The sequence below is a fragment of the Podarcis vaucheri genome (assembly GCF_965113315.1).
Source record: "Podarcis vaucheri genome assembly, chromosome: 7".
Classification (NCBI taxonomy): Eukaryota; Metazoa; Chordata; class Lepidosauria; order Squamata; family Lacertidae; genus Podarcis; species Podarcis vaucheri.
The window spans coordinates 85,041,929-85,067,854 of record NC_138765.1 but is presented as its reverse complement, the minus strand read 5'-3'; the positions used below and the strand labels follow the sequence as shown (position 1 = coordinate 85,067,854).

The window sequence follows — 25,926 nt, the reverse complement described above, 5'->3', positions numbered from 1 at the left end:
TTACAGTTCTCTTTCTATACATGTGGAGTAATTTTTTATTTTATAATATGAAAAGAACAACAACAACAAAAATTAAGTGAAGGAAAGCCAACAAACTTAGCAGATAATCACAGTAATTATATGGAAATGTGATAATGAATAAAATGTTTAATCCACTAAGATTGTTATTATTTGCAGCTTCCCATGGAAACTGGAGGACATCCCTTTTACCTTTTGCCCTTTCCTTGTCTAACTGTGTTTTTAAGTCACCCCAAAACCCTGCCCCCTTACAGGATATCACTTCTACAGATGTGCAATGATGAAAAGCAGCAACAACCCCTCAACTCAGTACTTCGCCATCGCAAGACCAGCAACAACAGACAACAGAGACTGCTGGGGGAGTGGGCCTGACAAAGGGGGGTGGAGTTGACTTACAAGGACATCTTTTCACTTGAACCTCAAGCCTCTGCTCCAAGATTCAAAAGATACATACGTAAAAGATCACAATGGTGTCAAGATATGCAACAGATATTTAATTATTTTGTTTTGTATTATGTGTTATTATGTAAGAATGTTGAAATGTGTCTGACAGTGTGATTTCCACAAAGGGGGGCAATTTATTGTGTGTAACTGTTTTTATGTTTAATGTCTTATTCCTTACACACCAGTGGAGAATTCTCATGCATTTTATACTTTCTAATAGCTCACACTATTGTGTAGTCCAATGTTTAGATAACCACAATTCGTTGTCCCACCTGGCACTATGCCAACCTTCCCTACCCATTTTAAAAATGTGCTAAAACTTGCTTTACCAAGGAGAAGCTTCTAAGAAACATGAAGGTGGATATGCTTTGGTTTAGCAGGAATGATTCCTTATAGACTTAAATTGACTTATTTGGACAACTGCCCTTGTTAAGAATGGTTTTCTTTTAACAGATTGGTTTGAAGAGTTGAGAACCATAGGGCAAGATAAATTCAAATTGGACTCAGTTTGAATTGGGCACGTGTATCCAGGCTGCAATTAGCCTTTTGGTCCTTTAAGTGCAAGTGAGCAACCCCCATGCGTGCAAAACCACAGCCTATAATAAAATCCCATAGCTAAAGGCCAAGGCGAAGACATCTCCCTCAGAGATGCCCAAACCTGTGCCAGCTATGGTGAATGCCAGGTGACATGGTTAAATGAAAGCCCTGAGGGGATTCAACAGACAGGATGTGTTGCTGTAGCACTATGTCAGTGTGAGACCACAGAAGAGCTAGCTTGACACCTGAGAAACACACAAAAATGGCGAAGGACAAAACACCAACTGCATTTTTCAGTCAATTAGACCTTCCTGTTAGGTGCAAAGCATAAAACACTATTGAGAATGCCACAAGTAATTTAGCAACAAAATACAAGAGATGTTCTTTATATAATACCCTATATGCAGCTACCTACACTGATATACTTGCAAATGACCGTAAGAGGCATGGCTTGCAAGTCCCTTTCAGGTTTGCATAAAGCCACACATCCCATTCACCGAGATTTAGGGTGCGGAGAAAAGATTTGCAAGTTCTTACAGAACTTTAATGCAAATCTATCTCCGAATGGGGGACTGATACGGAACGGGGGGGGGGGGCAATGTCTTCTTCACTACAATATATTTGCTCAATTTCTCTACGACTCCATCACCCCTCCCCTGTCCTCCATAATCTCTCAAGTAATACTGTCAAAATCCTGTTACAATGTATCCACTCTGTTTCTGCTTTTGCTCTCTAGTACAGAGTGGCTTAGAAATCACTGAAATCTTCAAAAATTGATATAAAATCAGCCGTGGTTCTGATCTGCTCGTTCTCGGTGCCATTCAACTCAGTTCCCCTTGGACTCCATGATGCTGTCCCTACTTCCATAATCCCCAAAGCGGCAGGTCACGTACGCAGGAACTTCTTAATCCTGTCAGATAGTTTTGCAAATCCTTCCTTCGGGCAATACTAGGTGACAGACGATGTATATTCCTGGCCCATTGTCTTGCCACCACCGGTACTCAATAAATGTGTATCTATGTATATTTCCCGCTCCGCATATCCCCCCTCCCTCATCCGAAAATGCTAATTAATGTAATCCCACCTTTTCATAATGTATTCATGACGTGTAAAGTATATTCATGATGTAACTTGTGAAACCCAACCTTCCCATAATGTATTCGTGACGTTTCATGCACTGTATTCTGGGACATGGAGGGAAATCTCAAAAGTTCATGCCACCCCTTTCTCGCTGTTCAATCTCGCCTTGAACCTGTTGCGCAATAAACTTGGATCTTCTGCAGTTTGCTCCTGCGTCCGGCTGAGCTCATTTTCTTCCGCAGGGACCCACGGACTTAGTCCGATGAGCTGGGTGGCAGAGTAACCCCGCACCCAGATTTTAGCCGTAACAGAACTGACAGGATCCACTGATTTTTACACACAAAGTCTTGTAAAAGGAGGTGAAGTGAGTGTGACTGATGAGGCCACAGGGATTGAGTGAACAAGAATCTAGGATGGAGATCACAAGATCCAGACAAAACACTGGATCAAACAACTCTCGGCTATCTTTCTAATAGCTGCCTAAGAACTATCAATCTAACAACCATCTTTCTAACTACCCAATTCCAGCCCTCTTTTTCTAACCGCATGATCTCCAACCTTGCAACTGACCACCCAAGTCTCTTCCTCAAGTTCTCCTTTCCCAAACTCTACTCTCTTAGCGTAAAGTCTGTGGCTTGTAAAGGGGCAACCCACTGGGCCTGCAGGCCAGCACTTTCTACAGACTCCTCCCTGACACTCTCCCGAAGGACATGACAAATACGATGCACAGTTTCCACGGCATATCTCAGGTGACTGCAACTGTAGGCTTTGCATGGAGGGCAAGCAACTCCCTGACCATCTGGGACAAAGCGATTGGCCACACTAGTTCAACATAAGGAGGAAAGAATGTGCTTTGAATTTCACGTATTTGCAAAACACGTGTCATAAAAGCAATTGCTTTTAAAATTATGAGTCAAATTTTAAACTTTGAAGTCCAGTGTCATCCTTTAAGAAGGTGATTAGAAAACGTGATGTGGAAAAAGTGTGTTTTATTGCTGCTCCAAACATGCTTGTAGTGCCTTTGAGGAAAAGACACCCCAAAAACAACTGCAGTAAAAAAAAACTGTGATTACAGAGAAAGCACACAAAGTATTTGGAGACCCCAAGTTGACTGGGAGTTCAGTTGCTCCTGCTGGTGGCAATGGCTGGTTATTCATGGTCACCAATTTAACCCTGGAGGCCTCTGTCTCCTTTCCCTTCAAAGCTGGCATTCCATACAACACTGAGGTCTCTTGGCCACCAGTGTTTCCATTCACATAAGAGCCGGTACCTGCCACATACCTGAAATTTGTGTGACTGGAACAACTTCTTCATCACCTCCCGGAAGGTGGGGGTCCTGGGGGAAGAGTCAATTTTGACGGCAGTCTCAGGGGTCTTGGCTTCCTCCTCCATCTCCTCTTCCTCCCATTTCCTGTAGTCATTGTTCCACTGAGCAGGATCATCCCCCACCACGGTGAAATGCTTCAGGTACATAGACATGGTGGCAGCTCAAATGGGCATCACCCTGTAGAAACACACTGTGGAGGGAAAGCTTGAGAGCATCACTGCCTGAGAACACGACAGCTGAACTTCCTCTAAGGAATGACAATACAAAAGGATAAGAAGAAGAAGAAACCATGTGATCTCACAGTAAAAGACTATTTTTTTTTAAAATGTCTGGATTGTGTGTGGGGGGATGATACCTACTTCCCCATTCGGAGTTTGGAAATATCGGAAGCACCCTTGGAGCAAGCTGCATTTAAAAACAACCAGTAAGTTCCTAGGCCTCATGGTTGAAGAGGTAGATTCAGAACCACTGTTTGGTTAAGAAGAAGAAGAAGAGGAGTTTGGATTTGATATCCCGCTTTATCACTACCCTAAGGAGTCTCAAAGCGGCTAACATTCTCCTTTCCCTTCCTCCCCCACAACAAAGACTCTGTGAGGTGAGTGGGGCTGAGAGACTTCAGAGAAGTGTGACTGGCCCAAGGTCACCCAGCAGCTGCATGTGGAGGAGCAGGGAAGCGAACCCAGTTCACCAGATTACGAGTCCACCGCTCTTAAGCACTACACCACACTGGCTCTCTTAAGCAGGGGTGTTCCTGGGACCAACCCAATGCCCTATGTTTTGTTACCTGCCCTGTGCACAGTTGTTTATCATGCGTGTCTTTTGCTATTCCACCACACAAGGGCAACATCCAGCATCCAGCCATGTTCAAATATATAAAAGGATGTCACATAGAGGAGGGAGAAAGGTTGTTTTCTGCTGCTCCAGAGAAGCGGACACAGAGCAATGGATCCAAACTACAGTGGTGCCTCGCAAGACGAAATTAATTCGTTCCGCAAGTTTTTTCTTCTTGCGAGTTTTTCGTCTTGCGATGCACGGTTTCCCATAGGAATGCATTGAAAATCAATGCGTTCCTATGGAAACCGCCTTCAGACCAGGTCCGGGGACAGTCTGTCCCCCGACCTCTTCTGAAGGCTGGGGGGGGGGACAAGGGCTTTTCTTCCCACCCCCAGCATTTTAAAAAACCCCGGGACAGCGGAGGACTTCTCCGCTGTTCGGGGCGATGTAAAAGCCCCTGGGAAGGCAGGCAGGGGGGACAAAGACTTTTGCCCCCCGCCCGCCTTCAGAAGAGGTCCTGAACCTCTTCTGAAGGCGGGCGGGGGGGGCGAAAGTCTTTGCCCCCCCCACCTGCCTTCAAAAGCCGTCCGGGAAGGCAGGCAGGGGGGACAAAGACTTTTGCCCCCTGCCCGCCTTCAGAAGAGGTCCTGGACCTCTTCTGAAGGCGGGCGGGGGGCGAAAGTCTTTGCCCCCCCCCGCCTGCCTTCAAAAGCCATCCGCGATAGCGGGAAGCTCTTCCCTGCTATCCCAGACTGCTTTTAAAATGCTGGCAGTGGGGAGCAAAGCCTTTCGGCCCTCGCCGGCCTTCCTGGACCTCTTCTGAAGGCCGGAGGGGGGGGAAGGCTTTGCTCCCCACCACCAGCATTTAAAAGAGGTCCCCGGAGATTTCCCTATGGGCTTTCGTCTTGCGAAGCAAGCCCATAGGGAAATTCGTCTTGCAAAGCGCCTCCAAAACAGAAAACCCTTTCGTCTTGCGGGTTTTCCGTCTTGCGAGGCATTCGTCTTGCGGGGTACCACTGTACAAGAAAGAAGATTCCACCTAAACATTAGGAAGAACTTCCTGACAGTAAGAGCTGTTCGACAGTGGAATTTGCTGCCAAGGAGTGTGGTGGAGTCTCCTTCTTTGGAGGTCTTTAAGTAGAGGCTTGACAACCATATGTCAGGAGTGCTCTGATGGTGTTTCCTGCTTGGCAGGGGGTTGGACTCGATGCCCCTTGTGGTCTCTTCCAACTCTATGATTCTATGATTCTATCCTAAGAATTCCCCTCCCCTGTAAAAGAAGTTTCTAGCCTTTAAGACTGCAATGGCTGATGGGATAAAAGAAATCAGAGGAAGGGGGCATGGGCTCAAGAGTAGAGCACCTTGGAGAAAGTCTCATTCCTGGCACCTCCATTTAAAAGGATCTTGGGTACCAGGGCTGGGAGAAAGGTCGAATGAGGCCTCAAGAGCCTCACTGATAGAGACTGGGAAGAGCATTGGGGTAAGGTAAAGGAAAAGGACCCCTGGACGGTTAAGTCCAGTCAAAGGCAACTATGGGGTTGCGGCGCTCATCTCGCTTTCAGGCCGAGGGAGCCACCATTTGTTCACAGACAGCTTTCTGGGTCATGTGGCCAGCAGGACTAAACCACTTCTGGCACGATGGGACACCGTGATGAGTGCTGCCAGAGCGCATGGAAATGCCGTTTACCTTCCTGCCACAGCAGCACCTGTTTATCTACTTGCACTGGTGTGCTTTCGAATTGCTAGGTTGGCAGGAGCTGGGACAGAGCAGCGGTTTGGCGTAATAGCCCAACTTGGTAGAAAGTAGCTTCCTGGTCCCATCAGCACCATACATTTAAAGCCCTATGATACCACTTTAAACAGTCACCCCCTGCCCCAAATCCTGGGAACTACAGGGTGCTGAGGGTTGTTAGGAGACCCCAATTCCTCTGTCTGACCTGCAATTCTCAAAGTGCCTTGGAAAGAGTGATTGTGTTAAACCACTTGGGGGGGATTGTAATTTTGTAAACTGCTTAGAGGTTTTCTTACTGTCAAGTAGTATATAAATTTTCAAGCAACCACCTCCTGCTGCTTTATAAATAGAAACCAACCAACCAAAAAACCAAACCTGTCCAATCCAAGCCCCTGTCCAATCCAAGAGGAACAATCTTCATTTTTGGTGGGAGGCAGGGTGGGTGGTAGTGGAAGGGTGAGGAGACAAAGGAATAAGCTTTCAAGGCAAGCAAATGGGAGCATGCGGGCATAAGAATATCAGAATAGTCAGGCTGCTGGATCCGACCAAAGGGCCATCTTCTAATCCAGTATCTGGCTTGCCAAAGCAGCCAACAAGATGCTGCCACGAAGTCCACAACCAGGACTTGGGCACACCAATCCTCTCCCCAGAAACCGGATACCGTGCCTGGGTAACAGCAGTTGACAGATCTTGATACCAAGCCAGAGCATGGATCCATTTAGCTTCATAATGGCAACCCTGACTGACTTCAGGGGTCGCGCCTGGTGCCTTCTGAAGGCAAGAGAGACGCTTTGCTCTCCCACTCCTACGTTTCCTGAGACTTCATTTTCATTTCAGGGCAAAGGCTTGTGACTTTGCATTTGAGACAAAGGAAACCAGGGACTTTCCCCAGCTGACAGCTGAGGCTCTTTGCTATGACACAAGGCCGGCTGTCAGAGGGCCACAATGTCGCAATCTGGAAAAGGCCTCCACTTAAAAACCATGCCATGCTCTCGGTGGCGCATCACAGGGGGAATGAAGAATTCCTCCTGCACAGCCTCAAAGGCTGCAGTGCCAAAGGCTAAGGCCTAATAATAATAATAATAATAATAATTTATTATTTATACCCCGCTCATCTGGCTGGGTCCCCCCAGCCACTCTGGGCAGCTTCCAACAAAACACTAAATTACAACAACCTATTAAACATTAAAAGCTTCCCTAAACAGGGCTGCCTTCAGATGTCTTCTAAAAGTCTGGTAGTTATTTTTCTCTTATTTTTCTCATCTGGTGGGAGGGCATTCCACAGGGCAGGTGCCACTACCAAGAAGGCCCTCTGCCTGGTTCCCTGTAACTTGGCTTCTCGCAGCGAGAGAACTGCCAGAAGGCCCTAAGCGCTGGACCTCAGTGTCCAGGCAGAACGATGGAGGTGGAGACGCTCCTTCAGGTATACTGGGCCGAGGCCGTTTAGGGCTTTAAAGGTCAGCACCAACACTTTGAAATGTGCTCGGAAACGTACTGGGAGCCAGTGTAGGTCTTTCAAGACCAGTGTTATGTGGTCTCGGCGGCCGCTCCCAGTCACCAGTCTAGCTGCCGCATTCTGGATTAATTGTAGTATCCGGTCACCTTCAAAGGTCGCCCCACGTAGAGCACATTGCAGCAGTGCAAGCCAAAGTCCTAGCCTCACGTCCCGTGAAGTCTGCCCCACCAAATCCAACAGGATTTACTTCTGAGCAGGCAGAGATAGCATTGTGCTGCATCGTAAAGCATCAATTTAAGAGGCAGCAAACAGCTTTGCAGACCAACTCAGAATGTGCCCCACTGATCACATCCTGGACTTCTTTTAACAGCATACATGGTTTGCTAATGTTCACACTGGCTAGATAAGCAAGATCAACCAGGATCAGCTCACCTTCCTTGTTGAATCACTCTCACCTGACTGGTTAGAATGGAGCCAAGAGCCTTAGATAGATGGTTCTGGGGGACAATTCACTACCCCAAACAATGTTGTTGACTATCAAGCACCAGGGACAAAGAACAGGATGGGGTTCAGGCGCTATTTGTAGACTTCCTGGAGGCAACTAACCGGGCACTTATGGAAGCAGGAGGCTGGTCTAGGTGGACAGGAAACCTGCGGTCCTCCAGATGTTGCTGGATTGAAGCTTCCTTCCGCTCCAGGTGTCATGGGAAATAGACAAGGAGGATGGAAGGTGTAGGCCAATAACATCTGGAGGACATCATGTTCCACCTCCTGGGTCCTGTGCTCCAGAAGTTCTGCTTCTCTGGATCTACTTTTGTTCATAAAACCACCACAGAGCATTCATGGGATCCATCACCGGAGGGCTCGGGTGACAAGGAGCTGCCTGGTTCATCGGCTAAAACTGGGCATCGATGCCTTGGTCGCAGTACTCTGTGCTCTGATAACTTCCAGTCTAGGTCCTTGTGACATGCTCTGAAGATGACTCAGAAACTTCAGCTGCTTCTAAATGCAGCAGCCAGATTACTGGGCTGGGGATCCCCAAGAACAAAAATGGCCTTTGTATCAAGGCAGCTGCTTTTCTTGCCAGTTGGTTTCCAGCCCCAATTCAAGGGGTTTGAAGCCCCGAGTGACTTGGCCCTGAATTAGCTGAAAGACTGCCTCCTTCCCTATAGACCCACTCAGTGGATAGGGCCATAGCTGTCAACCTTCCCTCTTTTGGCAGGAAATTCCCTTATTCCAGTGCCATTTCCCGCTGCTATCCGGGATTGTTAGATATCCCGTAGACTGTCCCTGGGACAGGTGAGGCTGCTGATCCCTTATTTTCGAGGCTGCTGATCCCTTATTTCCAAATCTGAAAGTTGACAGCTATGAAGAGGGCTCCCATCTGGGTTCCCATCTGGTTGGCCACTGCAAGCAGCGCCGGATTCACGTAGAAGCTAAACAAGCTATAGCTTAGGGACCCACTCTCTTGGGGCCCCCAAAAAAATTTAAAGGGAAAAAAACCCCTGGATGTACATTTCCAAAATATAAGATAAAAAACAAATGAAATAAAACCTACAAACAGCAACAGTGTTTTGTGTTGTGTAGGCTCCTATGATGTAAGTAATGGCTAGCAGCCTGCTAGCCTGCTCCCTCAAATATCACTGGTTTGCTCCTTTCTATATATAGGGTGCCTACATTCTGCATGGACGGGTTGCATGGCAACATGTGCAAATGGCATTAGATACCTATTAGGTCCATAAATTACCATATAGCATATAAAAAGGTAAAGGGACCCCTGACCATTAGGTCCAGTCGTGGCCGACTCTGTGGTTGCGGCGCTCATCTCGCTTTATTGGCCGAGGGAGCCGGCATACAGCTCCCAGGTCATGTGGCCAGCATGACTAAGCCGCTTCTGGCGAACCAGAGCAGCAAACGGAAATGCCGTTTACATTCCCGCTGGAGCGGTACCTATTTATCTACTTGCACTTTGATGTGCTTTCGAACTGCTAGGTTGGCAGGAGCAGGGACCGAGCAATGGGAGCTCACCCCGTCGCGGGGATTCGAACCGCCGACCTTCTGATCGGCAAGTCCTAGGCTCTGTGGTTTAACCCACAGTGCCACCCGCATCCCCTAACACAGCTGTAGTGACTATGTAAGAAGAAGATTGGTGGAAGAAGACTGGAAGAAATTTAAAGACTATTTACAGAAATATTGTAAAATTATTGAATGTTAGAATGATGTTGGCTAGAAACTAAGGGGTTTTTAGCTGCAATACTATAAGGGAATATGAAAGATGGATTACTAATAGGTAAAGATTTAATGTTATAATATTTTAAGATTAAAGATTAGGATAAACAAAGAGGGGAAGGATTTGCTGAACCAATAAACTGAACTGGAATACAAAAAAGGGAGGCGTGAGGAGGTCTGGGAAACAAGCTAATGAAAAATAAGTAATGGAAAGATTGAGTTGTTTTTAATTACTTTTATTTTGTATTTTTCTTTTTTATTTTTATTTTGTAATATTTTGAAAATCTTAATAAATATCTTTTTTTAAAAAAAGCAATGGGAGCTCACCCCGTCGCGGGGATTCAAACTCCCAACCTTCTGATCAGCAAGTCCTAGGCTCTGCAGTTTAACCCACAGCTCCACCCACATCCCTGTCCCGTAATACTAGAGCCAAAAGACATCATCCAATGAAGCTGAATAGAAGGAGATTCAGGCTAGACAAAAGGATGGGCTTCTTCACACAACAGTTAGAAGATTCTACAGATCCACAGAGAAAGAAGCCCAGCAGCTGCTATGAGTCATGACAGCTAAATGGAACCTCCAGCTGCAGGGGAAGTATATCCCTGAATGCCAGGCACCAAGAGGCTACTGCTCTGCTCATAACACTTCCCAGAGGCAATCAGCTGAGCACCTGTGGAACCAGGACATTGGACAAAAGATCAAAGACCTTTGGTTCGATCCAGTATGGCTTGTCTTATGTTCTTGCTATCTGTGAGCTGGGAAACCCTGAGGAAAACTCTCAGCTCAAACCTTTGGGAAGCCGCCCCCTAAGCCCCCAGCCCGCATATGTAGGTTGGAGATGAGAGTATTATCCTAGCTCATAGAGCTGTTGCACAACTTAGTGACAGAACAACCGCCTGGGATACAGAAGGTGCCAGTTCCATTCCCCACTGGCAGCATCACCAGACAGGGCCAAAAACTCTGGACAGCTGCTGCCAGTCAGTGTAGACAATACTGGACTAAGTGGGTCAATGGTCTATCTTAAACATAGAAAGCTTCCTTTAACTATGTTTAGGGAAGTTTTTTAATGACTGATGTTTTAATGTATTTTTAATCTTTTGTTGGACGCCGCCCAGAGTGGCTGGGGAAACCCAGCCAGATGGGCGGGGGAGAAATGATAAATTATTGATGATGATGATGATGATGATGATGTTCTAACCTCCATGTGCCATGCACTGGACATTTCAGAAAGAAGTTGGGGTCCAAAATGTGATCAATCTCTGCTAAATAAATTACAGCGGTACCTTGGTTGTAGAATGTACCGTATCTTTCGCTCTATAAGACACACCAGACCATAAGACGCACCTAGTTTTTGGAGGAGGAAAACAAGAAAAAAAATATTCTGAATTCCAGAAGCCAGAACAGCTATCCCTCTTGCTGTTCTGGCTTCTGGGATAGCTGCGCAGAGTGCATTCGCTCCATAAGACGCACACACATTCTCCCTTACTTTTTAGGAGGGAAAAAGTGAGTCTTATGGAGCAAAAAATACGGTAATCCGTTCCGGAAGACCATTCGACTACCGAAATGTTCGACAACCGAGGGGTAAAGGGCGTTCAGCAAAGTCAATTGAGAAAACTGAAAAACACACAGCGGAAGCTGTTCAGACTTCCAGAAAGCATTTGAAAATGGAAGCAATTACTTCCGGGTTTTCGGTGTCCGAAAACCGAAACGTTTGGCTTCTGAGATGCTCAAAAACAGAGGTAAAAGGTAAAGGGACCCCTGACCATTAGGTCCAGTCGTGGTCGACTCTTGGGTTGCGGCGCTCATCTCGCTTTATTGGCCAAGGGAGCCGGTGTACAGCTTCCGGGTCATGTGGCCAGCATGACTAAGCCGCTTCTGGCGAACCAGAGCAGCGCACAGAAATGCCGTTTACCTTCCCGCTGGAGTGGTACCTATTTATCTACTTGCACTTTGACGTGCTTTTGAACAAAAAAGGTTGGCAGGAGCTGGGACCGAGCAATGGGAGCTCACCCTGTCGCGGGGATTTGAACCGCCGACCTTCTGATCAGCAAGTCCTAGGCTCTGTGGTTTAATCCACAGCGCCACCCGCGTCCCTAGCAAAAAATGAGGTACCACTGTATTATTAACAGGCACAACAACAGCCCTGCTGGATCAGGCTAGTGGCCCCTTGAATCCAGCATCATGTTCTGACCTGGTCGACCAGATTCCTGTGGGAAATTCTCAGACACAAGGGAAGGAATCTCCCCTCCTGCAGTTTCCAATGAGTGGCATTCAGAAGCTGCAGCTATCGATCACAGCCATGGAGAACTCTCTCCTCCATGAACTGTCTCTTTCAAAGCCACCCAGCTTGGTGGCCATGACTGCCTCCTGTGACAGCAAGTTCCACCAAAACTTCCAACCCTGAGCTTTGTTGGACATCCACATTTTCTAGCATCAGGAGGGAAGAAAACTTTCCTCCCTCTACTTCCTCCATCCAGCTAGAAAGCCACCGTAGATCCCTGATCCCCCACTTAGCTTAGCATGTCTTCGCTCTTACCTCTTCTAGTCTGCTCCTCTCTCTTGGTCCACGCACAGCCTCTGCTTTCACTAGCAGCAGTGGGGAGAAAACACAACCGCAGACAGGGAAAATCCGGGGATTGGAAGTATCAGCAAAGCGCTGAGACAGCCGAGCGAAGCAAAGTTTCCTGCCTGCTTTGGTATTTTGCATAAGAGGTATACTGTTGCAATGCAGACGGATGCACGACGCCCGCATTGCTTCCTGCCTAGCTAACTCTCGCTATGGGTTGGGGGGTTGGAGAGAGAGAACGAGAAGCGCGCTAATGTTGGTTACAGTCAACATCCAGTCATTTAAGAACCCACTCCACAACCTCTCAGCATGTTTGTTATGGGTACACAAGCTATCGCCATATCTCAGCAAGTTAACAGCCACTTGTCCCGAGTGATTCGGGGGGTGGAATCTGATGCAGAACTGTCTGAAAGTCAGACAACTGGACGGGAACATTTTGTGAATGAATGGGGGTGGAGGGTGGGGAGTCCTATACCTGTCAAATCCGCTCCAGAGCGCAATGGGTCGGCTGCAGTTTAGCCAAATCTAGCACCTGTTGATACTACTTAGAACTGAACAAACTAACACAAGGTGCCTTTCTGTGACACACCGTCAAGGTCGCTTGCAAACCAATTCTGAAACACTCAAAAACAGGTTTAGCTTCGAACAGAGCAACTTTGGCAAGGAGGTCCCACAGGGCAGGATGAGCGACTGAACTATCAACAGCTTAGAGGAGGTAACCGGACAGTAAACAGAAGCCAACCACGCACCCCATCCTGTTTTGGTGTTTTTCCTCAAAGATATTTTAGAAGAAGCAAAGCAAGTTGCCAGAAACTCCGGTGGTCTGTTCTTGGGTACGCTTCAAGGTTACGTTGCAAAAATAAAAATAAAACTGCAGAGTATTCTATGAGGAGCTGTGCTTGTCCTTGTTCAAAAAAATAATATACCATATTTTTTGCTCTATAAGACTCACTTTTTCCCTCCTAAAAAGTAAGGGGAAATGTGTGTGCGTCTTATGGAGTGAATGCAGGCTGCGCAGCTATCACAGAAGCCAGAACAGCAAGAGGGATTGCTGCTTTCACTGTGCAGCGATCCCTCTTGTTGTTCTGGCTTCTGAGATTCAGAATATTTTTTCTTGTTTTCCTCCTCCAAAAACTAGGTGTGTCTTATCGTCTGGTGTGTCTTATAGAGCGAAAAATATGGTTTTAAAAATAAAAAAAAATTTTTTTTTTAATGAGGTTTTAAAACCTCATGAAGAACTATGTCCACATTAAACACAACCCAGTTTTATTTTTATTTTTGAAAAAATACCACCACAAAAGTCTTTGTGCCCACCAAGGACTGCAGCCAACCAATTTTTGTTCAGAATGGACTCACTGGAATTAATGGACCCTTGTTACCAAAGTTCATTCATTTCAATGGATCTGTTTTGAGGAAGGCCAATAATGGATGCAGCCCCTCATGCAGACCCACATACAGTGGTACCTCGGGTCAACTACTTAATTCATTCCGGAGGTCCGTTCTTAACCTGAAACTGTTCTTAACTTGAAGCACCACTTTAGCTAATGGAGCCTCCTCCTGCTGCGCTGCTGGAGCACAATTTCTGTTCTCATCCTGAAGCGAAGTTCTTAACCTGAAGCACTATTTCTGGGTTAGCGGAGTCTGTAATCTAAAGCGTATGTAACCTGAAGCGTATGTAACCCGAGGTACCACTGTACTGCGTTTAAAACCAAAATCGCATTTTGATAGAAACTGTTTTTCAGGCGGCTAGTCCTGGCCTTTATAACCCTGTACCTTCTTCCAGAAGGCAGAAGCTGAAAGAGATGATTTCCAGGGTGCGCACTATCCTGCGCTATCTCTGCAGATTTCTTATGGCACCTGGCAGCATAGATTTGATTCAAGGTGGGAAGAGTGCACCCAATTATTCTCTCCGCAGTCTTTACAACCCTGGACAGCATTGTTTTTCCCCTGACCGTGCAGCTCCCAAACCACACACACAGACCGTAAATTAATATACTCTCCACAGTACAGTGGTAAAATGCCATCAACAGGTCCTTTGAGAGATTGTTTTTCCGGTGGATTCTCTACTCCTGAAGTTCTTCTTGTTGGAAGCCACCCAGAGTGGCTGGGGAAACCCAGCCAGATGGGCGGGGTACAAATAATAAATTATTATTATTAATAAAGGGCTGAGTTCCAGGGCTGTCAGCTGGCCCAAACCCGAGTGCTTTGTTCTTAGCTACTGTAGCGCAGTGGTTAGAGCAAACTGACCCTTAAGAACAAAGCATTCCCCGCTCCAGGCACTGGCAGAGAATGGAGCGCTCTTCAACTGTCATAGGTTTGGGAGGCATCTAGAAACAATGACAAAAAGAAGAATACTGTGCCGCCTTAAAGGGAAATCCAATTTGGAGAGCAATTCAGAGAGGCCAAATTTAAGAGGCAGACTTTATCCGAGGGTTTATAAGCCTCCAAGCCAAGATGAGACAACTGGGGTGCCAGGTCTTAGAGGACAACATTGATATAATAATAATAATACTTTTATTGTCAATGTACAACCTGTGTACAATGAAATTAACCAAGCCTCCCCCCCAACACTCAATCTCATTGCACTCTGTGTGCTTGTCGCACAACATACCAACCCCGAAAGTCAGTTGCACTACATTATTTTCCGTTCAGCAGCCTAACCGCCCACGGATAGAAACTGTTTTTTAGCCTGTTAGTACGACTGATTATACTTCTATATCTCCTGCCCGAGGGTGGAAGATTAAAGAGGTGATGGCCAGGGTGTGAATCGTCCCTGAGAATTTTTCTCGCTGTCCTAAGGCAACGATCCCTTGCGATGTCATCTAGCAGGCTCAGGGAACAGCCCATGATATCATGTGCTGTGTTCACCACCCTCTGTAAAGACTGCCTGTCCGTGGCTGTTCAAGCCAACGTACCACACGGTGATACAATATGAGAGGACACTTTCTGTTGTGGACCGGTAAAAGGAGGTCATCAATTGTTGTTTAAAATTGTTCTTTCGCAAGACCCTGAGGAAATGGAGTCTCTGTTGGGCCTTCCTAACCACCTGAGTTATATTGTTTTTCCAAGTGAGGTCTTCACTAAGGTAAACTCCCAGGAATTTAAAGGAAGAGACTCTCTACACACAACCTGCCCTGATACAGTGAGCATCACAGAAACCTGGTGGAACAGAGAGAACCAGTGGGGCATAGGTATCTCTGGCTATAAGCTCTGTAGCAGTGTTCCCAAGCTTGGCTGTTTCTGAACTACAACTCCCATCATCCCTAGCTAGCAGGGTCAGGGATGATGGGAATTGTAGTCCAAAAGCAGCTGGAGAGCCAAGTTTGGGAAGCACTGCTCTATAGGAAGGATAGAAGGGCATGCCAGGTGCTGCTATCACTCTATACGTTGGAGAGGGCACTGAGCCCAGAAAGCTAGAAATCCCAAAAGGGACAGTAAAAGGAAAAGGGACCCCTGACCATTAGGTCCCGTCATGGATGACACTGGGGTTGCAGCGCTCATCTCGCTTTATTGGCCGAGGCAGCCGGCGTGCAGCTTCCGGGTCATGTGGCCAGCATGACTAAGCCACTTCTGGCGAACCAGAGCAGCGCATGGAAACGCCATTTACCTTCCCGCCAGAGCGGTACCTATTTATCTACTTGCACTTTGACCTGCTTCCGAACTGCTAGGTTGGCAGGAGCAGGGACCGAGCAACGGGAGCTCACCCCGTCACGGGGATTTGAACCGCCAACCTTCTGATCGGCAAGTCCTAGGCTCTGTGGTTTAACCCACAGCGCTACCCGCCTCCCAAAAGGGACAGACTCCCCTGCAAAATCATGGCAGGTGGTGATACCGGACCCAAAGAGTAACTTGACCCTGGGGGCTTGCTGTCATGCGCCAGCCCTGCTCACTTCCCTAGGTCCCGCTGCCCAGAATCATGCCCTTGTGATGGGTGGATGGCATGATGGGGGCAGCTGCCCAGAAAGCCGCTGGCTCATAGCAGCCACTGATCTCCTCAGGTTTGGAAACAAATCCCAGGAAGAAGAAGAATAGTTTGGATTTGATATTCCGCTTTATCACTACCCTAAGGAGTCTCAAAGCAGCTAACAATCTCCTTTCCCTTCCTCCCCCACAACAAACACTCTGTGAGGTGAGTGGGGCAGAGAGACTTCAGAGAAGTGTGACTGGCCCAAGGTCACCCAGCAGCTGCATGTGGAGGAGTGGAGACGCAAACCCGATTCACCAGATTACGAGTCCACCACTCTTAACCACTACACCATACTGGCTCTCGTCGACAGCCCTCTATTCCTCTACTCTATTCCGAACTTAAAAATGGAAAGCGTAATGCTGGTGGTCAACAAAAGAGGTTTAAAGACTGTCTCAAGGCAAATCTAAAAAAAAAAAAGTAGTATAAACACTGACAACTGGGGAACACTGGCCTGTGAGCGTTCCAATTGGAGAACAGCCTTTACCAAAGATGTCATGGGCTTTGAAGACACTCGAACTCAGGGCGCAAGGGAGAAACGTGCTAAGAGGAAGGCACGCTTGGCAAATCCACACCGTGATCAACTCCCGCCCGGAAACTAATGTCCCCACTGTGGAAGGACGTGTGGATCCAGAACTGGCCTCCGCAGTCACTTATGGACTCATTGTTAAAACTGTGTTTATGGAAGACAATCTTACTCGGCTACGAGGGATCGCCAAAGAAGAAGAAGATTTGAAGGACTTTCCATTCCATGTTAGATGGGGGGGGGGAATAAAGACACCCCTCTCCAAGAAGAGAGAAGGCACCTTGAACCAGCTCATTCACAGTTAGCCTCCACACAGTCAGCTTAGGGGACACACAGATCACCGAGTCATGACTTCCCCCATGGCACAGATGCAATTCACTTTAAACGACAGGCCTCATTTCTATATTTGCATCAAAACATTTACGTTTGCACAGTCACTCTGCATTCTTTTGGGACTGGTGAGGAAGAGGCTCCTCACAGGGTCTCTGCCATGGGAGCATATTCATCCAGTGCTTTTCCAGCTGCACTGGCTCCCGGTGGAGTACAGGGTCAGATTTAAGGTGCTGCTTTTGACCTTTAAAGCCCTTCATAGCCTAGGACTCTCGTACCTACGGGACCGACTCTCCTGGTATGCCCCACGGAGAGCCTCAAGGTCCATATATAGCAACACCCTAGAGGTCCCAGGCCCTAAGGAAGTTAGATTAGCCTCAACCAGAGACAGGGCCTTTTCAACACTGGCTCCGGCCTGGTGGAATGCTCTGTCTCATGAGACCAGGGCCCTGCAGGATCTGATTTCTTTCCACAAGGCCTGTAAGACAGAGTTGTTCCGCCTGGCCTTTGGCTTAGAATCAGTTTGATTCCCTCCCCCTCTTTCTTTTTCCTTTCTCCTCCTATGAAGAGATTGCACCTTAATTGTTTTAATGTTGTATCTTAATATTTTAAATTGTATTTTAATCAACTTGTTTTTATTATTGGTTGCTAGCTGCCCTGAGCCCGATCTTGGCTGGGGAGGGCGTAGTATTAAAAAAAAAATTATTATTATTATTATTATTATTATTATTATTATTATTATTATTAAGCGGCCAGCTTTCCTGTTCCGTCCCATTTTTTTGCTACAAACACCCTGGCAGGCAGGTTTTGAACCCTTTGCTCAGAAGAGCTACACACTCCTGGCCCTATTAATACCTCCCTCCACCCATCTCTCATTAAAGCCCGAAGGAAGAATTTTGCCTGGTTAAAGATTCTCCACTCAAATGTCCTGAGCTTGCAGAAAAGGAACACTCGGAATGCAAATTCCACACAGCCATTTCTGACTTCAGATACTTTCTGATAAAATGTGCCTTTGCTAGCCTTGTGAGATAGCATTTGATTTCATTTAAGTGAAATGCTATCTCAAAGGGCTAGTAGCATTGGAAAAGTCCTTTGTTCTTTTTTTACTGCCATTGTACAAAGGATACGATGAGCTACTCAACACAACTCCAGGTGCTGCCCCAATTAGCACCTCACCAGAGTACAGGTAACTCACAACTTACACACATTCAGGTTTACACGCTTGGCAATTTTATTTTTTAAGAGGGTGGGCATCTAGGAAAAAGGTATTTGGCCATCCCAGTTCTGCGCACAGATGACAACTGATAGGCCGTTGAATCTTACTTTGGTGCTGACGGCAGGAGTGTGTCCTCTACTGCAACTAAAGGCAGCAAAGCAGTTTGGAGAATGGGACGGTGGGCCACACAGCACCCACAGCTCTGTCCTCCATTTCCTCTCCCGTCCCGCCAAATCTGCTGCCTGAGGCAGCTGCCTCACCCTACCTAACAGCAGGGCCGGTCCCTGTATTGATCCTATCTGTACTGCCACATAATGGAAAGCTTTACAGATAACAAACCATTTCAAAATGGTTAAAAAAGATTTGGAATGCCATTTTATTGGAGAAACTGAATGACTTTTCAAGGTTACTTTTCAAGGTTACTTTAGAAGTCAAGACAATACTTTTTTATAGTTTAATGTAATAATAATTATATAGCTAAGCTGCATCCATACTTTCCCCTCTGTATTGTGGGTTACTAGTGGATTTTATATGGCATTGTCCACACAACTGTCTTACTATTGTTTTATGATTTATGAACTACAGTTACAATGTTATTTCCATGAAATATGTTATAATATATTTATAAACTTAGTAGAAAGAGTCGTTAAAAAAGCTACGAGGAAGGCAAAAAACCGGTTTGATCCCCTTTACACTTCTCTGACTTGGCATTTCCATGTAATTTGCTACATAGTGATTTATTTATGTTTGACTCACACCCATATTTACCAGTGAGCCGAATAACAAGACCAAGCACACCTCAGTCTGAATGTCATCACATCACCCAGGACATGAGTTACCGTCATGATGACAGGTACCACACCTTAACCGTGACCTCTAACATCAACTGCACTAAATTTAAAACGGAACAAAATTGCATCACACAGAGATGTCACAACCGTCACCTTAAGCATCCAGCTGTGTTTACCTCTAAACACAGAGAGATTTTCATTAACATTGAAGGGCCCTTGAAAGCTTTCTTCCTCACTTAGCGAAGGAGGTAAGCAACATGCCGTGTTTAGCCGCGATGGGAGCTGGAGTCTAACAGCACCTGGAGAGACACAAGTTCCTCAGCCCTATTTAAGGCTGAAATCACACACACACACACACACACACACACACACACACACGGGATGGGGAACTTGTGGCCCTGCAGGTGCTGTTAGTCTCCAATTCCCATCGGCCCCTAACAAGAATGATGGGAGTTGGGATCTACCATCATACAAAATGGTCACACACTCCCCTCCACCACTTTGGGTAGACGTTGAGCCGCAAATCTCTTGCCAGCATGGCAGCAACAATGGCTTTGGGCTGCATTTTAACTGACCAAAAAATGAGAAAGAGAGAGAGAGAAGGCCTGACTGTGCTGTCTGAACTTCTCTTCTACGGCTTTTAAACTTCCAAAAGAGAAATATTTTAAAGCAAATTAAGAAGGCATTTAGGGACACGGGTGGCGCTGTGGGTTAAACCACAGAGCCTAGGACTTGCCGCTCAGAAGGTCGGCAGTTCGAATCCCCGTGACGGAGTGAGCTCCCATTGCTCGGTCCCTGCTCCTGCCAACCCAGCAGTTCGAAAGCACTTCAAAGTGCAAGTAGATAAATAGGTACTGCTCTGGCGGGAAGGTCAACGGTGTTTCTGTGTGCTGCTTTGGTTCGCCAGAAGCGGCTTAGTCATGCTGGCCACATGACCCGGAAGCTGTACGCCGGCTCCCTCGGCCAGTAAAGCGAGATGAGTGCCACAACCCCAGAGTCAGTCATGACTGGACCCAATGATCAGGGGTCCCTTTACCTTTAAGAAGGCATTTATAAATTATTTTGTGTACTAAATATTGATAAGCAAACATTGTGTAGTTATGAATTACCTAGCAATTAATTTTGTAGCTGGGTGGGGAGGAGAGTAGGAGGATGACACCAAACCAAGTAAAGTCACTGGGAGCAGCAAAAAAAAAAAAAATCTTGCCAGCCCTACGCATGGCCAAGATGCCCAGAGGGGTCTTCCTATGTAAGCCCCATTGAACAGAACAGGAGCGGACATGCCTTCCAACTGGGGTTTTGCATGATGGAGTTTCCTGCGAGTGGGTCAGATCTGTGCCTTTCCCACTGTGCCACCCTTAATGGCAACTGTACACAGCCCAAGGTGGCTTCCTCCCCTTTTGCTACCTTACTGGTCACTTTGGGCAAACAAGTTAGAATACCGTAGATGCCTGGCTGGCAATCAGAATGTTGGCTCTGTTTTCCTCTGAACGTCCCGGCAGGAGCACCAGCAAGGTCTGAAACACCTTGGGCTCCCTTGTTTGCTCCCATTTGATTTCTGCTGGGCCTTCCGGGTCCTTCTCAGGCTCTCCTTTTCCTCCACCTCATTTATATCCTGCCCGTCCTGCTAAAGGAGCCCAGAAGAGCCATTGAAAGTGCGCAGTGAGAAACATGCTCTATGTCTGAGCCTCAAGACACCCAAACACAAACCAACACAAACCTCGCAGGAACAGAGAGTGCAGTGGCGTAGCATGGGGGGTGCAGGGGGGCTGGCCGCACCGGGTGCAACATCTGGGGGTTAGGGTTAGGGGGCGCAAATCCACGGGCTAGGGGGCGCAAATTACTTGCCTTGCCCCGGGTGCTGACAACCCACGCTACGCCACTGAGAGAGTGGCCCCGTGAGTTCAACTTTCTGGAGGGCTGCTGAGGTTGCACTGTGCTCTTGACGACTTGCTGACTATTTCCCCATCATGTGCCCAGATCAGACAGCAGCACCTTTGCTCAACGCCCATGCAATAAATATTTCAGAGGAACCCTGCAGGATCAGATGAAATTGGGGAGTGGGGGTGGGAATCTCGTCCTGATAAGAGTCTTTGCTGGATTGTCCCCAAGGGCCATAATGAGGGGGCTTCGTGGCTTTGCTTTATCGTGCTGCCGACTGCTTTTCTTGTAAGGTTATATTGCTTATGCTGTTTTTATTGTTCTCTTTTGCATTTGTTGTTAGTCGCCTTGGACCTAGCTTTGAGGAAGAGCAGGCAAGAAGTCAGGCGGGGGAGGGGGAGATTCTCCAGGCTGCTCTGCCTTGTGGGAAACTTTCTGGGGGCCGCATGCCAGTGGGGGGGGGGCAGAGGCAAAAGATCCTGCAGGGCAAGGGATGTGACTCTCACTTTTCTATTTTCCAACCAGGCAAAGGTCAAATGACCAAGGCAAGCAAACAAGAGGCATTGTCTTAGTTCAGGGCTCTTAAGGGCAAGTGAGGGAGACTGTCCTGAGGGCCAGATAGAGAGGCTGAGGGGGCCTGAGCCTCTCTCCCCCCCCCCCCGGTTGTCAGCAATGGTTGCTATCATTAAATATCAGCATCAGCATCCGGACTCCTGTTCTCACAGTGGCCAACACTGGGAAGCCTGCAGGTAGGAGACAAACACAGCAGTCCCTGCCCCACTTTGCCTCCCAGCAAGGGATATCCAGAGGTGTCATGCCACCCTCAGTAGCCCACAGCCATCATGGCTAGTGATCGCTGATTACCTTACCCCGAGAGCTCTTTTAACACAGGCTGCTGACCTGGACAGTTGGACAGGAGTGGAGAATCGGTTGCCCTGCGCATGGGTTCTCTCCAGCTCCCATCAGGACGATGCGATACGATATGATAATCTTTATTGTCATTGTCCCATACAGAACAACGAAATTGAAAAATCTACATAAGGCATTCAAAAACCAACAAACCTGCTATTCCAGCTATCCTGACCTGGTTAGCCCCCTAAAAACTCTGTTACCCCATTTTTAAATGCAATCATAGCTGTCAACCTTCCCTTTTTTTGCGGGAAATTCCCTTATTTCAGCACTGTTTCCTGCTGCTTCCTGCTGCTCTCCCGGATTGTTGGATATCCCGTAGACTGTCTCCGGGACAGGTGAGGCTGCTGATCCCTTATTTTCAAATCTGAAAGTTGACAGCTATGAATGCAATATACTCCCATAGAGACTCCTTATACTGCATTTAAAACCAAAATCGCATTTGGGTAGAAACTGATTCTCAGGCGGCTAGTCCTAGTCTTTATAACCCTGTGCCTTCTTCTAGAAGGCAGAAGCTGAAAGAGATCACTATCCTGTGCTATCTCTGCAGCTTTCTTATGGCACCTGGAAGCATAGATTTGATCTAAGGTGGGAAGAGTGCACCTAATTATTCTCTCCGCAGTCTTTACAACCCTAGACAGCATTGTTTTTCCCCTGACCGTGCAGCTCCCAAACCACACACACAGACCATAAGTTAATACACCCTCCACAGGACTTCGCTACCTGAGTCTTGTTGCAAAGCCAGAGCCTAGAAGGGGCAAACTGGGTCTCTTGGATCAATGAGCCAACACAAAGAAGTCCAGGATTCCTGTGTTGCTGGATGATATTGTGGGTCACTTCCAACTCTAAGATTCACACATTCACACTCCAGGCTTCCTCATGGCACCGCACCACTCGTGAACCCTACACCACACCTAGAAAAGGCTGGTGCTATAGGTAGATGCAATTTTAATACACTTAAAAAAGAGAGAGGAAGTTAGACTGCCAAGGATCAAACAAGGTTGGAAGGCAAAATAGTCCAGAGCCGATTCCACATTTGAACTCCGCATGTATCAGGTGAGGTTTGTGCAGGCTGGGGGGAAAGGGTTTTTAAACATGTTCTGCAGGAGGTTAGACTAAATGACTCTTTGGGTTCCTTCCAGCTCTACAATTCTATGATTCTATATATAAAAGGACACATCCACACACACAATTTGGGTAACTGGAGACACAGCCGCCTTGCTCCCTTAAGGCCCAGGCAACACATTTCCCACTCCTAATTTTTAGGGAACATATTCAAACCCTTTTAGTAAAACCACTCTAGACCACCCAAAGCTCCCCAAGAGAAGGGTGAGATATATGAGTTGTTATTTTAAAATATTGTTTTCATGAACTCTGGGTTTGGCTCGGACCCACCCATTCCCCTTTAAGACCACCCGTTTATCTGTCTCGTTTTTCCTCCTTGCTGTTGCTCCTTTGACCCAACAACCCCCCGCCTCCTGACTCCACCAAATCCCAGGACTCCACAAGACCAGAAAACTATCCCCAGCGGCCCCCCCCCCAAAACCCGAAGGCGAGGCCTCTGGGACCTAACACAAAGAACCGGGAGGGTCCATCTCTGCACCCCTTCGCCCCCACCCAAGCAGCTCCTCGAGGGGGGAATCGAGGGAAAGAAACTTCTTCCTTGCTCCCCCTCCATGCAGAGTTGGGGACCGGGGGTGGGGGGGCTGCGCACGCTTCCTCCCTGGGATGCCCGGAGCCTCAGGTTGATGTTTCCAGCTTGCCACCCCAAGAGGCGGGGCAGTGCTGCTCGGGAGCCCCCCTGCCCTGCCCGCTGGCTCCCCGCTCCCCCCCAAAAACCATCCCCAGTACCGTGTCTGGCTGCAGCAGGGAGCAGACCCAGAACCGCCAGCCTACCCAAGACCGGACGCTGCACAGCTGCTGATGGCGAGGCTGCTGCTGCCGCCGCCTCTTTCTCCGCCTTCCTGCTATTCATTGGTGCATCAAGTGGGATTTATTTTCATAATGAAAAGAGAGAACGAGGAGGGAGGAGCGCAGATGCAGCCCAAGTCCCGGCGACCCGGATTGCGGCGGCTCGGAGGAGGACCATCGGGGGGCAATAAATAAATAAACTGTAGATAAAACTCTAAAGCGACTCCCGCCCGCCCCATTCTGCCCCTCGGGCTTTTCCAGGAAAGTAAAGTTTGCAGGAATTTATTTATTGGATCCCCAGTTGGGTGAGGATTGGGGGTTGGTCAAATCCAGGCATACACCCCGCCTCCAGCTCAAGTTCCTGTTTTGCACAGGAAATTTCCTTCCCTTCCTTTCTTTGCTTGGCTTGCAAGAACATCGTCCTCCTCCTCCTCCTCGTGTCTCCATCGTGGGAGGAAATTTGGAGGCGAGGAAAACCATATTGTGGTCAGCGGCAGTTTCATCCCTCGCTTTCCCGTTGCCTGATGGCCCGTTTTTTTCCCTTTCCCTTTTTGCAAACGTGCGGAGTGGCTGCGCCCCGGTAGCAGTCCCTGCTAATAACATGCAAGATGAGAAAGAATGCCTGTTTTAGAAGAGGCATTTCCACCTGAGAGCAGGGAATGCCTCTGTAGAGAGAGAAACACGCTGTCTCTAGATGTTGCTGAACTCCCATCAGACCCAGGCAGCCAGAGATGTTGTGGGGTTGAATACAGAACCATCTGCAGGGCACCAGGATCCTCACCCCAGATTTAGACAATCCTCCAAAGTATTGTCATCACTCACTTATTGCAGGTGGAAATGCAGATCGTTTTATCATGCAGCTTGTCTCATAGCAACCCCTTTTCAGAACATGTTAGGTTTATGCAAGCTTCTGCCTTATGATCTTTAACTGCCTGAGGTCCAGCCTGCCACGCCTCCCTCATTCCTTCCATAGTCATTTGTGGGACCAGTCCTACCATTGGGTAGTGTGGTATCCATCTGGACTCTCTAGAGGAATTGGGAGGACCGTTATGCAGTGGTTCCAATCCTGCCGTCTGGGCTGTGTCCAGAAAGCGATGTTGGGAGATGAGTGTTCAGACCCCTAGGCACGCACTTGTGGGGTGTCTCAGGGCTCTGTTCTCTCCCCCATGCTTTTTATATGAAGCTGCTGGGAGAGATCATTGGGGTGGGGTCTGGATAATCACCAATAAACATATGATACCCAAGCTATCCCTCTCGTTTAAATCGAAATTAGTGAAGGCAGTGAATGTCCTGTGTGTCTGGAGCTGGTTGGAGGATGGATAGGAGGTTAACGGACTGAGGCTGAATCCTGACAAGGCAGAAGTAGTTTTTGGAGGACAGAGGGAAGGTAGGTGTGGGAGACTCCCTGGTCTTGAATTGGGTACCTGTGCCCCTGAAGGATCAGGTGTGCAGCCTAGGAGTCATTTTGGACTCACAGTTGTCCATGGAGGCGCAGGTGAATTTTGTGCCCAGGGCAGCTGTCTACCAGCTCCATCTGGTACACAGGCTGAGACCGTACCTGTCTGCAGACTGTCTTGCCAGAGCAGTGCATGCTCTGGTTATCTCCTGCTTAGGGCTACCTTTGAAGATGACTTGGAAACAATTATTAATCCAGAATGTGGCTGCAAGACTGGTGACTGGGAATAGCCGCTGGGACCATTTAACACCCAGTACGTTTCTGAGCACAATTCAAAGTGTTGGTGCTGACCTCGGCCCAGTATACCTGAAAGAGCATCCCCATTGTTCAGCCAGGACACAGGTCCAGATACGAGGGCCCTCTTGGTAGTGGTGCCTTCCCTGTGGAACGTCCCCCCCCCCACCAGATGTCAAGGAGATAAAGAACTACACAACTTTAGAAGATATCTGAAGGCAGCCCTGTATCCGGAAGTTTTAAATGTTTGACATTTTCTTTTTATATGTGCTGGAATCCGCCCAGAGTGGCTGGGGAAACCCATCCAGATGGGTGGGGTATAAATAATACAATTACTGTTCAGTCACATGGAATAGGGGTGCAATCTTGTCCTTTGCCCCCAGCAGCTGTATTTTGGACCAGCCCCAAAAGAAACCATTCCAGGCATCTTCTTTGTTGACTAAAGAGATTAATATGAATTAACTGAAAGGTTTTTCAAGAGGGAGCATACTGCAAACATGCACAGGCTCAACAGGTTGGGGTAAAGGTAGAAACAATCCACTGAG

At 47.6% G+C, this 25,926-nt stretch overlaps 1 protein-coding gene across 3 annotated transcripts in view; it reads right to left on the bottom strand.

The window, feature by feature from the left end:
* Window positions 1-24,297, bottom strand: part of HVCN1 (hydrogen voltage gated channel 1) — a 36,546-nt gene extending 12,249 nt beyond the window's left edge. Inside the window, exons 1-2 of one of the 3 annotated variants that reach the window (XM_082230600.1) lie at window positions 23,677-24,297; window positions 3,361-3,596 (exon numbers count right to left, since the gene is read on the bottom strand). In XM_082230600.1, the coding sequence (XP_082086726.1) occupies window positions 3,361-3,558 (198 nt within the window). In that variant the 5' untranslated portion in view covers window positions 3,559-3,596; window positions 23,677-24,297. Of the gene's footprint in view, window positions 1-3,360; window positions 3,597-12,133; window positions 13,074-23,631 lie in introns of those variants that run through there. The other 2 variants (XM_082230598.1, XM_082230599.1) reach the window with 2 other exon arrangements.
* Window positions 24,298-25,926: the final 1,629 nt, after the last annotated feature.